The sequence below is a fragment of the Mastomys coucha genome, unplaced genomic scaffold (assembly GCF_008632895.1).
Source record: "Mastomys coucha isolate ucsf_1 unplaced genomic scaffold, UCSF_Mcou_1 pScaffold15, whole genome shotgun sequence".
In the NCBI taxonomy this organism is placed as follows: Eukaryota; Metazoa; Chordata; class Mammalia; order Rodentia; family Muridae; genus Mastomys; species Mastomys coucha.
Window position 1 is genome coordinate 139,590,245 of NW_022196897.1, and position 14,986 is coordinate 139,605,230.

The window sequence follows — 14,986 nt, forward strand, 5'->3', positions numbered from 1 at the left end:
TTAAAGATGGTTGTGACTGTCGTGTGGGTACTGGGAATCAAGCTTGAGTCCTCTGGGAGAACAGCCAGGGCATGTAACTGCTGAGCCATCTCTCTAGCCCTCTGTTGTCTCTGTGCATCTTTCTGCCTTTCTTTCTTAAATACTAATTTTCGTTACAGTTACTTATTTTGTAGTCTTGGTAAGAGTGGAGCTGGCTTTTGTGTGAAGTCAGAAGACAGCAACTTGCCATCAAGTGCCTCCTACCATGTGGGTCCCAAAGGCTGTCAGGCTTGATGACAAGTGCCTTTACCTGCTAATCAATCTTTGAGGCCAGTCTCACCTTTTACTGATCACTGACCTGTATTTCTTTTTGAGTTAGGTCTTAGGTAGCTCTGGCTAGCTTCAAACTTGATTATGTATGAATGTGACCTTGAATCTTTCTGTGTTCATCCCAGGGCTGGGACTATAGATGTGAATTATCACACCCAGCTTTTTTATTGAGAGTTCTGCTAACTTTGGATACACTAAAGAGCATGCCAGGGTGTGTCTGTGTGTCTGTGTGTGTGTGAGAGAGAGAGACAGACAGAGAGAGAGAGGTATTCACCGGAGGGTGTGGGTATAAATGTCTCTGTACTTGCATGTGGAGGCTGTCATTGTCTTGTCTGTTGCTCTCCCCCATGATTACCTTGAGATAGACTCTGACACTGAACTGGAGGTGGAAGCTTGTTTTGACTAGGCTTTCAGTCTGGGGTAGGCTGACTGGTGAGGTCTTGAGATCTGCCGGTCTACTGCACATCATGCCTGTTTGTTAACATGGATGCTGGGGATTCAAACTTGGATATATTCCATGTGCTTGTAGAGTAAGTGTTCTCCCCCACTGAGCCATCTCCCCAGCTTTGCATGTCACGGCTGTTAAAACTGGATCTGCCACAGTTATAGATGAGGTCAAGAATATGAAAACACACACACACACACACACACACACACACACACACATACACACATACACACATACACGCATACGCATACATGCATACATATGCACACACTTGCGAATACACACACACACACACACACACACACACACACACACACACACACACACACACCCCAGAGCTGAGTGTGGTAGCTCATGTTTTTAATCTTAGCATTTGGGAGGCAGAGGCAGGCAGATCTCTTGTGTTTGAGGCCAGCCTGGTCTATATAGCCTACATAGCAAGCACCAGGTCATCCAAGGGTTTATGGTGAAGCCTCTCTCAAAAAACAAAAAACAAGGGGCTGGAGAGATAGCTCAGCAGTATGGAGCACTAGCTGCTCTTCCAGAAGTCCTGAGTTCAGTTCCCAGCAACCACATGGTGGCTCACAATCATTTGTAATGGGATTAGATGTTCTCTTCTGGCACAGAGGTATACATGCAAATAGAGCTCATGCATAAAATAAATAAATAAGTCTTACTTATAAACCAAAACAAGCGAACAAAAACCCCTCACGGGTGAGGGGAGGGAGAGGGGAAGAGGAGGAGGATTGGATATTTTCCTCCGACTACTGAAAATTCTTGTCTTGTGGGTGTGAATGTAGTTCTGGGTAAAGAAAGCATGGCTAACATGCCCAACTCTCTGGCTTTATTCCCCACTGGGGGAAAGTGTCAATAATGACACAGAATCAGAATCCTGCTTCTTTTAGTAAATAACTTTTTTTGTACTAGTGTGGTTTAAAATAGGAGTTAACAAATATTATACAAGTGCACTGCCATGAGCCCTGGTCCTTTCTAAATTAAATTTTGAGACAATGCCTTTCTAAATTTCTCAGTCTGGCTCTAACTCACCCTGTAGCCTATAATTTATGATTCTTCTATCTCAGCTTCCTAAGAAGCTGGGATTACAGACATCCTGTACCATCAGGCTCAGCTGTGTAAATGATGCTTCTCAAACATCTCCATTTAGTTCTCTGTGTATTCCAAGAGGAAGGTATAGGTACCTCCAATTTCAGATGGGAAAGATGGCATAGAGAATTTGAGCAATGAATTGGGCATATAGAACCAAGAACACAATAGGGATTTAAGCCTTTTTCCAAATGAAGAATCCGGATTCTTCAATCCCCACACCCTATTTCTATGGACTTTTTCTTAACTGGCTGGTGCCTACCATTTGGGTTGATCTAGAGTCTGCCATTTCTTAGCTGCTTCCTGAAGAGTTCGGCTTTTGGACTTCTTCTTTTTTTTTTTTTTTTTTTTTTTTTTTTTTTTTGAGGGTGGAGGGCTCTAGTCTTTGTCTTGGTTTCATTTGTTTACCTGTTTGCTGTGTGAGGTCCAATCTGTTTTCCTGTTGTCCAGAGGAAGGCAATACATGAGGAATACAGTGACTTTCATTAATCTTTTTTATTAATAAAAATAAATACAGTGGCTTTTATTAATCTTATTTTGTTATAGAATAGGCTGCCTTAGATTTGTGCTGCTGTCCTCTGTCTCCTGTTAATTTTCTCAGCTTTTCATTGCTGTGCCACCATTTTTTGAAGTCTTTTAAAGCACTTGTTTGCCCTGTGATCTATGAGTAATGTGGGAGTGAGGTCATCTTCATTTTCATTGGAATCCGCTTTCTCACCAGCAGTTTTTCCCTAAAATTTATTTCTGTCTATAAATACAGTCCAAAATATTTCTCACTTAATTAGAAGATGCTTCTCTTCCTGTGTAGATAAGTTGTGCATGTCCCAGTCTGGCCCCAGGCTTTTCTTATTTAGGCAGTGAGCTGTCATGGACACGTCATGTCATGAAGAGGCCTTCAGTCTGCTCTGAGCCATGTGATTTTGGATGAATTCTTTGATGGTCTTCTAGTACTGTTTCCTCTGTGAACTTGGGCAGTAGTCTTGGCTCACCAGCTTGGCTTGTGTCAGGGTCCCTGTAACTGTGTTTATTGTGTGTCAGACCCTGGAAGTGGGTAGATAGCTCTTCATTTTAAAGATGAAGAGATTGCCCATGGGATGTAGCTTAGATATTGCAGAGCCTGGGTTTGAACTTAGTTTTTGTGTGTGTCATGTGCGCACAGATGCCCATGAAGGCTAGGAGGACATTTGAATCCTCTGGAGCCAGAGTTAGAGTTGCTTGTGAGCTGCCTGGTGTGGGTGCTGGGAAATGAATCCTCTCAAAGAGCAGCCATTGCTCCTAATTACTGAGCCCCAACCCTACCAAAAAAAAATTTTTTTTTTTGAGACAAAGTGTTACACTGTAATAAAGGGTAGTTGGTGCCTTAGCCTGTGGTCATTCTTCTGCCTCTGCTTTTCATGTCTTCAGATTATCTGTATACCATTATACATATGGGATTAATTACATGTGTCACGTGTTGCATTTTTAAAGAAGCATTTGGAAGAGAATTGAAGAAATATAATTGTATATAATTAATTATAATAATACTGTTTACCATAAATGCTGTAAAGTATTTGCTTTTTCTGGCTCCTGCCACTATTCTTAGCCAAGATAAGGTATTTTTCCTTAGTAGAAAGTGGTGAGTGGAAGACCTAAGTGATGTTAGTAAACTTGTGTTCAGTGCCAGTTGTGCTCTTGAAAGCCGTGTGGGATGGCTCTGGGAGCATGTAGGTGCTTTCATTGTATTCACATTGGTGTCTCGAAAGCCGCTCTCATTTGTAGCTTCAAACCACACAGGATAAGCAGCAGACTGGAATCAGAGATGGGGAAGCTTTACAGCTCTCTGTTGTGTCTCACACCCTTCATTACTGGGTCTGATTCTTCTTTATCAATCAGATCAAAAAGACTAGAACTCTTTACCACACAGTCTTTAGAAGGCAGGGATGGGTTTTTCTCTAGCTGCCCTAGTAATGTGCTGCTGGCTGTGAGGGGCTCCCTATTGGTCCACTGAGAAAGGAGCCTTTCCTTGGCTCTGGAAGTGAGGAAGCATGAGAACGTTGGTGACACTGATAGGTTGATTCAGGAGACATCCTGAGTTCTGTCAGGTATCAGCTCTGGAGCACTAGGTGTTGCAGACATCATCACAGTAGGAAATGTCTTCATACAGAATGATTTTGACAGTAGGCTTGCTTTTGTCCAGAAAGAGCCAGGAGTTGTTGTTTGCCACCTTGTGTCCAATGGGAAGTACCATTAATTTCTTCTCTTGGTGGATTGGCTGTGTAGTTGGTTTCTAGTTTCTTGCTCCTCAGAATGTTAAAGTGAGTAACATATGAGAAAAAGCAAATCATATAATTCTGTTTATTGTTTTAAAATCAAAATAGTACTTTTCCTTGTTAAAAATATTTTCAGTTTACATTTTAAGGTGTGCATTCCTCCAGTCTTCTCGCAGGTTTTATTTATATCTAAGATGATCAAGTTGCATGTGCTCTTTGAAGGCTGTATCACTTTTAGTAGTCATGTGTTTTTTGTGTATGTTAATAGTAAAGTACTGAATTATTTATTTTGTGTGTGATATATGGATGTGAGGACTCTAGTGTGCCATGGTATGCATGTGGAGGGCAGCAGGCAGGTCTTGAGTTGGTTCTCTTCTCTCTTTTCTGCTACTCTGTGCACTCCAGGCTTGCTGGGCCCTCAGCTTCCAGGTGGTGTCCAGTGACCCTTTCCTGTCTGTTTTAGGAGTGATAGGATTACATTGTATCTGGCCTTTTCTGAATTCTGGCTGGCCTTGAACTCATGATCTCGCTTCTGGGATTACAGGTGTGTATCATAGTATAAGGGAATATTAGCTATGATTTTCATTATATTTTCCAAAAGTTGTTCAGACAGAGACTGGAAAGATCCCCCCTTTAACTTTTTCCCCCCTCCTATCTGAGATATTTATGAAAAGGACAGAAGGATTGGGCATGGTGGTAAATATTTGTAATCTCAGCATTTGAGAGTTGCAGAAAGGGTTTATTGAGAATTTCAGACCAGCTAAGGCCCTGTCTCTAATCAACCAACCGACCAACCAACTAGCCAACCAAAAAACTCTTGGGAAGCTTTCTACTGCTGGGCTCACTATCTCTTATAGTGGGACTGAGACTGTCTTAGGTTTTTATTGCTGTGAACAGAAACCATGACCAAGGCAACTCTTACGAGGACATTTAGTTGGGGCTGGCTTACAGGTTCAGAGATTCAGTCCATTATCATCAAGGTGAGAGCGTGGCAACATCTAGACAGGCATGGTGCAGGTGGAGCTGAAGAGTTCTGCATCTTCATCTGAAGGCCACTAGCAGAATATTGGCCCCTAGGTAGCTAGAATGAGGATCTTACGTCCACGCCCACAGACACACCTACTCCAACAAAGCCACACCTCCTAATAGTGCTCCCTGAACTAAGCATATACAAACCATCACAGGGACCTTATTAATTAATTAATTTTTAAAATTATATATAGACATATACGTACATACACTGATAGGGTTATGAGAGTGTAGCCATGTGGAATACTCCTCTTCTAGAGAATACTGCTTTTCTTGACTGTATGGTAGTCTATAGGCTTCTCATGTGGTAAACAGCCACACATGAGAATCGGGAGCTCAGCGTAATGCTACGGTTGGTCTTTAGCCTCTGTAGTATTTACTGGGCCATATATTTTGGGCCATGCCTTTAATTTTTTTTTTCTTTGTGTTGGGACTTGTACTCAGATCCTGTAGCTCTATCACTGAGCTATATCCCCAGCTCCCATGTTTAGGTTTTAAAAGTTGTAATATTTCTGAGGATTTTTGAGTTCTAAAATAAAAACTAATGATTCTTTGAGCAGACTTCCTGAGAGGGAGGTTTTTTCTGATGCTAAGTGGTTTGTTGATTAGTATATTTGTTTATTATTTAGCTCTAAGAAAAATTAATATTGTGCTGGGTGTGTTGTTATTGCATGTCTTTAATCCCTGAATTTAAGAATCAGGAGTGGGTATATCTTTGTGAGTTCAAGGCCAGCCTGGTCTACATTGTTAGACTTTGTCTCAAAACAAAACAAAACAAAACAAAAACTGTGTGTGTTTGATGGAGGTCTGTGCTCATGCATGTGCCACAATGGAGAAGAGTGTATATCTTTGTGAAGACTTAGAAAATGTGTTGCCTTTCTTTTTCATTTTATTGTCCTGAGCATTTTTCTTTCTAGTATTTATGACAGTTTCTAACAAGCATTAGACTTTCATAGTAACCTTCATTTTCTGCCTCTTTTCCAAATTGAAAGTATGTTGCAGAATTTGTCAGATAAAACTAGCTTTGACTTTTACTCTAGAGATTGAGGCAGGAGGATTGTTGTGAGTTCATGGCCAGCCTAGGCTGTGTAGTAAGTTTCCAGGTCAGCTAGATTTACATATCAAGATTCTGTTTTCAAAGCCAAACATAAGAACCCATTTTGTTAATATATTTAAAAAATTATTTATTATTTATGTGTATGAGTGTTTCACTTGCATGTATGTCTATGTAGCACATTTGTGCCAGGTACTGTTGGTGCCAGAAAAGGACATTGGATCCCCGGAAACTGGTGTTATAGACAATTGCAAGCTGCTCTGTGAGTGCTGGGAATCAAACCTAGGTCCTCTGCAGGACCTAGTGCTCTTAACTGCTAAGCCCGCTCTAGCCCTTTGTTAATAGATTTTTAAGATTTTATTTTGCATTCATATAATCGTTTTCAAAAAATAATTTCTATTACTTTAAATTGTGCGTGTATGTGGGCGGTTGTGTGTGTGTATGTGTGCACATGTGTGCTGTTGCTCACAGAGGTGTAGATTCCCCTGGAGCTGTAGTTGCAGATGGTTTAGAGCCACCTGACTTGGATGTTAGGAACTGAATTGGGGTCCACTGCAAGAGCCATACGTGTCCTTAACTACTGAGCTGTTTCTGTGGCCCCATCTTTTTGGCTGTTAATGGTTTTCTGTACAGATTTTACAATTGTGTTTCAGGTCTTGGAATGTATACACAAGCCTAGTATACACAAGCTCTGGGTTTTCCTGGGCAGTGGTGGCGCACGCCTTTAATCCCAGCAGAGGCAGGCGGATTTCTGAGTTCGAGGCCAGACTGGTCTACAGAGTGAGTTCCAGGACAGCCAGGGCTATACAGAGAAACCCTGTCTTGAAAAACAAAAAACAAAACAAAACAAAACAAAAAAACCAAGCTCTGAGTTTTATTCTGAGGTCCACACATATAATGGGATGTGTTTGTTTCCAGCTTAAAAATCTCAGCACTCAGGGATTGGAGAGGCAGGAAGATCAAAAATTTCAGGTTATTCTCATCTCCATTGAGTTTGACCATAGCCTAGGTGACACAAAACCTGTCTTTAATAAAATTGTATTTGAGCTAAGTAAATGTAGATGACCATGCTTTTTCATTAGTAGCATTTTGAGTGGGTCATAGTGGTACATGCCTTTAATCCCAGCATGTCTCAGGAGACAGGCAGGCCAGCTTGGCTGACATAGCAAATTTTAGGCCAGCCAGGGCTGTATAGTGAGAGTCTGTCTTGGTACTCAGTGACCCATAGCTTATTGAATTTTTGTTTTGTGTTATTGTTGATTCAGGGGCTGCATACTGTCAGTTTATGGACATGCTCTTCCCTGGCTCCATTGCCTTGAAGAAAGTGAAATTCCAAGCTAAGCTAGAACATGAATATATCCAGAACTTCAAAATACTTCAAGCAGGCTTCAAGAGGATGGGTGTTGACAAAGTAAGTAAACTTTATTCCATTGTTTAGGTTACTTTCTTATATGTAAACATTTTTACGTAATTTTTAGTTTTCTTTTACAAAAAGGTGTGTGTGTGTATGCATGTATGTATATCTGTCCATGCACATGCAAGTGCATTTGTAGATCTACAGACAACTAGGAAATCAAGTCATTAGGTTTGGCAGCATGTATCTTTACCCATTGAGCCATCTCTCTGTCCTCTCCTTTTTTTTTTTTTTATATAGTCTTTTTGTTTTTTTTGTTTGTTTGTTTTTTTGAGACAGGGTTTCTCTGTGTAGCCCTGGCTGTCGTGGAACTCACTCTGTAGACCAGGCTGGCCTCGAACTCAGAAATCTACCTGCCTCTGCCTCCCAAGTGCTGGGATTAAAGGCATGCTCCACCACTGCCTGGCATTTTATAATCTTTTTGAGACAAGTCTTTCTTTATAGTCCTAACTGTATTGGAACTCACTGTGTAGGCCAGGCTGGTCTCAAACTTATAAAGAACCTCCTGCCTCTGCCTCTCAAGTACTCTCAAGTAAAGGCATGTGCCACCCCACCTGGCCTTGCTGGTTTTTTAAAAATTTATTTTTGAAAGTCTGTTTAGCTCAAGTTGGCCTTGAACTCACTGTGTAGCTCAGGCTGGCTTTGAATTTGTCATGATCTTCCTGTCTGGTCTTCCTGGGTGATGGGATCATAGGTGTGAAGAACTCTGCCTGGCTATCTTAAAGTAGTTTTGGACATTTTGTCTTGCTGACTTATGTTTCTTATTGTTTCTAGTTAACATGATTACAGGAACCAGGTTTCATTACCCTTCCCCCTGCTTCCCTCACTGTCTTCTTTCTTTATTGTCTGAATTTAGTAATGCTTGGGGCATTCAACCTGCATATCTGAACCAGTGATTAACAGTTTATTTTAAAGAAGATTTATTCTATGTGCATGAATGTTTTAGTTGCATTTATGCATTGTATCCTGTGTGTGCCTGGTGCCTGTGGAGGCCAGGGTTGGGTCTCCTGGACTTGGAAGTTGCAGTGAGCCCCCATTTGGGTACTAGGAACCAAGCCCAGGCTCTCTGCAAGGGCAACAAGTGCCCTCTCTGCAAGGGCAACAAGTGCCCTCAGTCATTTAGTGAAAATGAAAGTCCCTAAGACTTTATTTCATCACATTTTATCGGGGGCAGGGGGCGAACATAGAAGCACACACATGAGTGCATGTGTGACAGCACTTTTACCCATCTCATTGGCCATATATCAGACTAGTGTTTTAAGTATTATTTAATCTTTACTAGAATGACATCTAACTATCTTAATTCTAGATTTACCTCTATAAAAATATACTGTACTTGATCCTGTACCTTGACTTGTTATTACCCTCCTCTTTCCTCCTCTCCCCTCTGCTCTCTACCCCCCCTTTCTAATAATATATTTATTTCTATTTTATGTGCATTGGTATTTTGCCTGCATGTGTAGTCTGTGTGAAGGTGTAAGATTTCCTGAAATTGGAACTTGCAGACAGTTGAGCTGCTATGTGGTTGCTGGGAATTGAACTTAGGTCCTTTGGAACTTAGGTCCTCTTAACTGCTAAACGATGTTTCTAGCCTCTCCCTTCCCTTTCTAGATAGAGTTTTCCTGTGTAGGCTAGGTTAACCTAAGTTTGATATGTTCCTCCCTTAGCTCCCAGAGTGTTCAGGGAATTTCTTTTCATGGTACAGTGAAGTTTCCGCCTTTTTTTTTTTTTTAAGATTTATTTATTTATTGATTGATTTTTTTTTTTTTTTTTTTTTTTTTTGAGACAGTGCTCTGGCTGTCCTGGAACCTACTCTGTAGACCAAGCTGGCCTTGAACTCAGAAATCTGCCTGCCTCTGCCTCCCTGGGATTAAAGGTGTGCCTGGCTCTAAAGACTTATTTATTATTATAGAGACACACCAGAAGGGAGTGTCAGATCTCATTATGGATGGTTGTGAGCCACCATGTGGTTTCTGGGAATTGAACTCAGGACCTCTGGAAGAGCAGCTAGTGCTCTTACCCGCTGAGCCATCTCTCCAGCCCCGGTTTCTGCCTTCATTTGTGTCTTGATGTGTGTATCTGACTTTGGTGATACTGGTTCCTTGGTGGTGCTGAGCGTTCAGTACAAGGTCTTATACATACCAGGTAGGCACTAAACCATGTCCTGGTCTTTGCTCCTTTTTTCGTTCAACATTTTTCTCAGGAGTTTGGAGGACTGGCTAGGAATTGGTACTGTATTGACTGCAAACTAATGTAAGGTATTTTCACCTTTTGGCAGAGCTTTGTGTTGCTTTGATGAATGGACAGGTTTGATGTTTGCCAAAACCCTCTGTTTTGTTCTGAACGGTGTTGATTTTTCTCTGCAGATAATTCCTGTGGATAAATTAGTAAAAGGAAAATTCCAGGACAATTTTGAATTTGTTCAATGGTTCAAGAAGTTTTTTGATGCAAATTATGATGGGAAAGAATATGATCCTGTAGCTGCCAGACAAGGTCAAGAAACTGCAGTGGCTCCTTCTCTTGTTGCTCCAGCTTTGAGTAAACCGAAGAAACCACTCGGCTCTAGTACTGCAGGTAAACAGAACCATTTCCAGTAATTCCACTCATTCAACACTGAACCAGAAGTTTTATTTATTTTTTTATTTTTATTTTTTTATGGTTTTTCAAGACAGGGTTTCTATGTGTAGCCTTGGCTGTCCTGGAACTCACTCTGTAGACCAGGCTGGCCTCGAACTCAGAAATCCGCCTGCCTCTGCCTCCCAAGCGCTGGGATTAAAGGCGTGCGCCACCACTGCCTGGCCCCTCCACTTTTTTTTAAATTAAAGAATTTTGTAACTGTTATTACCACAACTGGTTTTAGGATGTTTTGATGACCCAGAAAGAAACTCATTTGTGTTCAGTAGTGATCACTCTTCATTTCCTCCAACCTTTCTCCCGTCCCTAGCTCTAGGCACTCACTTATCTGTTTCTGTCTATGGCTTTGCTGGTTTTGGACATTTTATACATATACAAATATAGAATATGTGTAATCTTTGTCTTTGTGTCTGGCTTCCTTAGCGTAATGATTTATAGCTTTTTTTTTTTTTCACTATGTAGCTCTGGCTTATCTGGAACTCACTATATAAACAAAGCTGGGATTAAAGGCATTCACCACTACAGCAGCTGATATTTTTTCTTGTGTGTCTGCCCCTCTTTCCCCAAGTACCTGGGTCTCACACATGCTAGAGAAGCTGCGTACTTCTGAAGTATCCAGGCTCTCTCTGCCCCCTGAATTTTGAGACAGGATCTTGGAAATGCCCAAATTGGTTCTTGAACTTCTAGTATTCTTGCCTTATCCTCCCAATCAGCCTGGCTTAGTACTTGATTGTTTTTATTGAAGGATAATATTCCATTGTGTGGACTACCTCATCTGTCAGTTGATGGCCATTTGAGTTGTTGCTATTGTCTGGCTGTCATGAGTAATGCTGCTGTGAAGGTTCAAGCGTAGTTTCTATGTGGAATACATTTTCATTTCTCTTTGGTGAATAACTGAGAGTTTATTTTGAAGCTGTATTCCTGGGTTACATGAAAGTATTCACAAAACTGCCTGTTTTTTCCCAAAGCAGCTGGCTATTGCCATACCAACAGCAGTGTAGGAGGGTTCTGATCGCCCTCACAAATGTATACTTTTTATTCCTTAGCTGTTGAAAGTGGTGACTATGTAGGTGATCTTGGATATAGCATATTTTAGATGCTACCAGCAGTTGAGTTGAGTCTTGCTGTAAACATTCAATGTTCAGGATAAGCAAGTACCAGAGAGCTTCATTCAAAGGAAATGCCTATGACTGTAGACAGAAAGGGTTGTGGTTATAGGTTTTGGGGTGCTAGGAAGATGAGTGATTTCTAAGCCTGGCATAATATCTATGTCTCATAGAATAATTGCTAGATGAGTAACCAGAGTGAGGAGTGTTATATTTATCTTGAAGTGGAGCCCTTTCTTAGTTATGTTAACTTGCAGATCCTTTTCTGTCACGGTTTTGTCTGCCTTTGGCTATAAACACTGTAAAGCTCTTCTGACCTGTAGACATTTCAGAGATGAGCTCTGAGTTACAGTGGTAAGGGTGGGCTCTGCTCCTAGCCTTTGTGAGCTCCTTCCCTTATGTAGTCCCGTGAGTCTGAGGTGATGAGTTAGAGGGAGCTACTTTTCCAGACGGGGCACAGAGTGCTGCAGTACCAGCTGCGATTGTAATCTGCTCTTGATACAAGGTTTGCCTTTGACCCATGAAGCTGCCTTGCTTGAGTTAAGGTCCATCATTGTTGTATATACCAGAATGATTGCACTTTTTGTTCACTGCAGCAGAGTGAAGATTTCACAGGAAGATTATCCCTAGCATGAAGGAGCCTGCCAAAATTGTTACTTAAGTCTACTGCCAGGAGAAGAACTACTTTGGGCAAATGTGTTGGGAATATTGTGCTGTTTATATCTGGGCTTTCTAGGATTGACTACTTTTGACCTGTCTGTGGAAAGTAGTTAGTTGATCACTGACTTCTTGCTTTTTGTGTATTTGTCAGTTTTTGACATTTCTCCTAACATGGTTAGTCTTCTTTCAGCCCCACAGAGACCCATTGCAACACAGAGGACTACTGCAGCTCCTAAGGCTGGCCCCGGGATGGTGCGAAAGAATCCTGGTGTGGGCAATGGAGATGACGAAGCTGCTGAATTGATGCAGCAGGTATGCCCCTCTTGTGTTCACATTGTCACTGTTGGCTTCACTTCCTTCATAAAAGCAAGGCCTCTTTGCTTGCCTAGTCAGATATGATCTCTTGACATGTGTGAGCCTTTGGCTTCAGAGTGGCTGTGAGCAGTGGAGTAGAATAGGGCTCAGGCTTAGTACCACAGAAACCTGTCTGTCTGGAAATCAACTTTCTAAAAAAAGATGTGTTTACTTTTAAGTGTGTGTGTCTGATATGTGTACAGAGGCCATTGGATCTCCTGGTGCTGGAATTCTAGGCAGTTAGCCTCAGTGTGGATCAGTGTGGATCATAATTCTTGAACCTTGTTGGAATGCCCTCGGGGTCTCTGGGATTCAGAGAGTGAAAGATAGTTGCTTTCTGGAACTTGAGTATGGAAGTGCTAGGAAAGGCCTGCTCTTCTGGTTCAGTTCTTCATAGGTCAGTGACTGGAGGTAGATCAGAAAAGCAAAATGTGGACCATTGATCCTCTGTATTAATCTTACCTTTGTTCACTGCTTTTGCATGATTATTCTGACTCAGTAGGTGACTGAGCTCAGTACACAGCTCAGTAGCTGGGCACTCTTGCTGTGAAGCACAGAGTCCTGGAGGAGAGGGAGACTTCCCTAAAACCTCAGAGGAAGCAGTTGCAGAGAAAAATAAACAAAACACAAGTGCTCAAAGAGTAGTCACCTGAGGCCCCATGACTGGAATTGACCCTGCATTCTAGACAGTCTCCTTGATGAGCATAAGAAGAAACTGAGAGCAGCTACGTCATTACCTCACTTACGTTATCAATCAGCTTCTCGACTAAACACCTCATGTGTGAGGAGGCCCCGATCATTGTAGGTGGATGTTTATTTGTTTATTTTTTTGAGACAGGCTCTTACTATGCAGACTAGGCTAGCCTTGAACTTGTAGCCATGCTGCAACCTCTGCTTTCCAAAGGCTGCGACTGCAGTTGTGTGCCATCATCCCTGGTGGGAGCTAGTACTTTGCTCACAGTAATTGAGACGTATGGGATGGGGTTTGCTGCAGACTCCATTGAGATAAGTGCCACTGGACAAAAGACATTCTTGAAGTCTGGTTAGAGTGAAGTAGATGCTGTAGGGTCCTTTAAAAGTTCATGTTGATTAGAAGTTTTTGGCTTTTGAGAAATAAGAAATTAATAACAAAAGGGAGATTTCTCTAAAACTTAAGAGCAGGGATTCTCAACATGTGGGTCACAACCCCTTTGACAAACCTGTCTCCAAATATATTTACATTGTGGTTCATAACAGCAAAATTACAGTTATGAAGTAGCAATGAAAATAATTTTATAGTTGGGGTCACCACAATCTGAGGAACTGTATTAAAGGGCTGTAACATTAGGAAGGCTGAGAACCACTGCTCTAAGAGGAAGCATACAGGAGCATAAAGAGTGATCAGAAAAATAGAAACTACCTAATATTTTTAGAGTTGCTCATGCCACACACTAAATACGTTACCATTTTTTGGCCACCTTGGGAGGTTTTACAGATGAACACGATGCAGTTAGGTTTTGCTTCATCTGGCTTCATAGCCTAGGCTTTGTGCCGACTGGCACATGGAGGAGGAGGCTCTCACTTGTCTGAGGTACCCTGGCTTTCTTTTCTGGGGTACCTAGCATTGGAGATTGGTATTTATCACCATTGCTTTGGGAAAATTGAAGGTAAACATTAGAGAGAACTTCAAAGCATAGAAGGCATTGCTTAGGCCTATACAGGTTTCTTGAAGTTAGAGAAAGTTTCTTTGCTGCTAGCCTGTGATCCAATCCTAGATAAGGGTAATAGAAAGTGAGAGCCCTGTTTACTGCAGAGGTATATGTAATTAGACTCTGGGGAAACTTCCTTTCTTGCCAAGCAACCAGGGTGGGTTGGTTTGAGTGGCCAGTCCATAGGTTTCAGTAGTTGAGATTGGGCAGGCTGTGGTTTTGAAGAGAAAGCTTGGAACTCTGGGTAGTTGTGGGCCGCTGTCAGGGGTATGGGAGCTCGGGAGGCTGACTTTCTGCTAACCACTCAGTTTCTTCTTTGATCCTGGAAAGTGAGGATCATACACTGATCTGTACTTGTTACAGAAAAACTTTGGTCTGATATGTCTCCCCCCCCCCCCCTTCTGTTTTTGCCAGAGTTTCATGTAGTCCCGGCTACCCTGGACCTCAGCCTCCTAAGTTCTTTGTTACAGGTGTTTACCAATACACCTGACTCTTGACTTGAATATGTTTTTCTTAAAAGTTAATATGAAGGATATCAAGCTCTCTTCAGGTTACCAGAGTCTGAACCCCATTCTGTTAAATGTTCTGTGTGGCTGCCCTGAAAGGTTTGAATTTATATCTATTGATAAATGGGAGAAATGGAGCCAGATAGGTTTGTTAGGCTGAGAACAGTACTGTATTCTACTACACCAACTACCTTGTAATACTCATCCTTGGTTGATTTGCAAGTGTCAAATATTAAGTAATCCTGGAGATAATTACTTTTAGAAAAAAGTTTTTAGAATGACTTAAGTGGCCCTGGAACTAGCCATCCTTTTGCATGACTCCTAAGTTCTGGAATTACTGTGTGTACCTGTGTGTGTGCCTGTGTGTGTACCTGTGTGGGTACCTGTGTGTGTACCCATGTGTGCCTGTGTGGGTTTCTTTTTTTTTTTTT

The 14,986-nt window shown here is 41.7% G+C and overlaps 1 protein-coding gene across 2 annotated transcripts in view; it reads left to right on the plus strand.

Annotated features, from left to right (window-relative positions):
- The window catches only part of Mapre1 (microtubule associated protein RP/EB family member 1), a 30,635-nt gene that overhangs the window by 6,800 nt on the left and 8,849 nt on the right, over nt 1–14,986 (plus strand). For both annotated transcript variants that reach the window (XM_031372351.1, XM_031372352.1), the window contains exons 3-5: nt 7,459–7,604; nt 9,974–10,181; nt 12,198–12,319. In XM_031372351.1, coding sequence (XP_031228211.1) covers nt 7,459–7,604; nt 9,974–10,181; nt 12,198–12,319 — 476 coding nt within the window. The remainder of the gene's footprint in view (nt 1–7,458; nt 7,605–9,973; nt 10,182–12,197; nt 12,320–14,986) is intronic.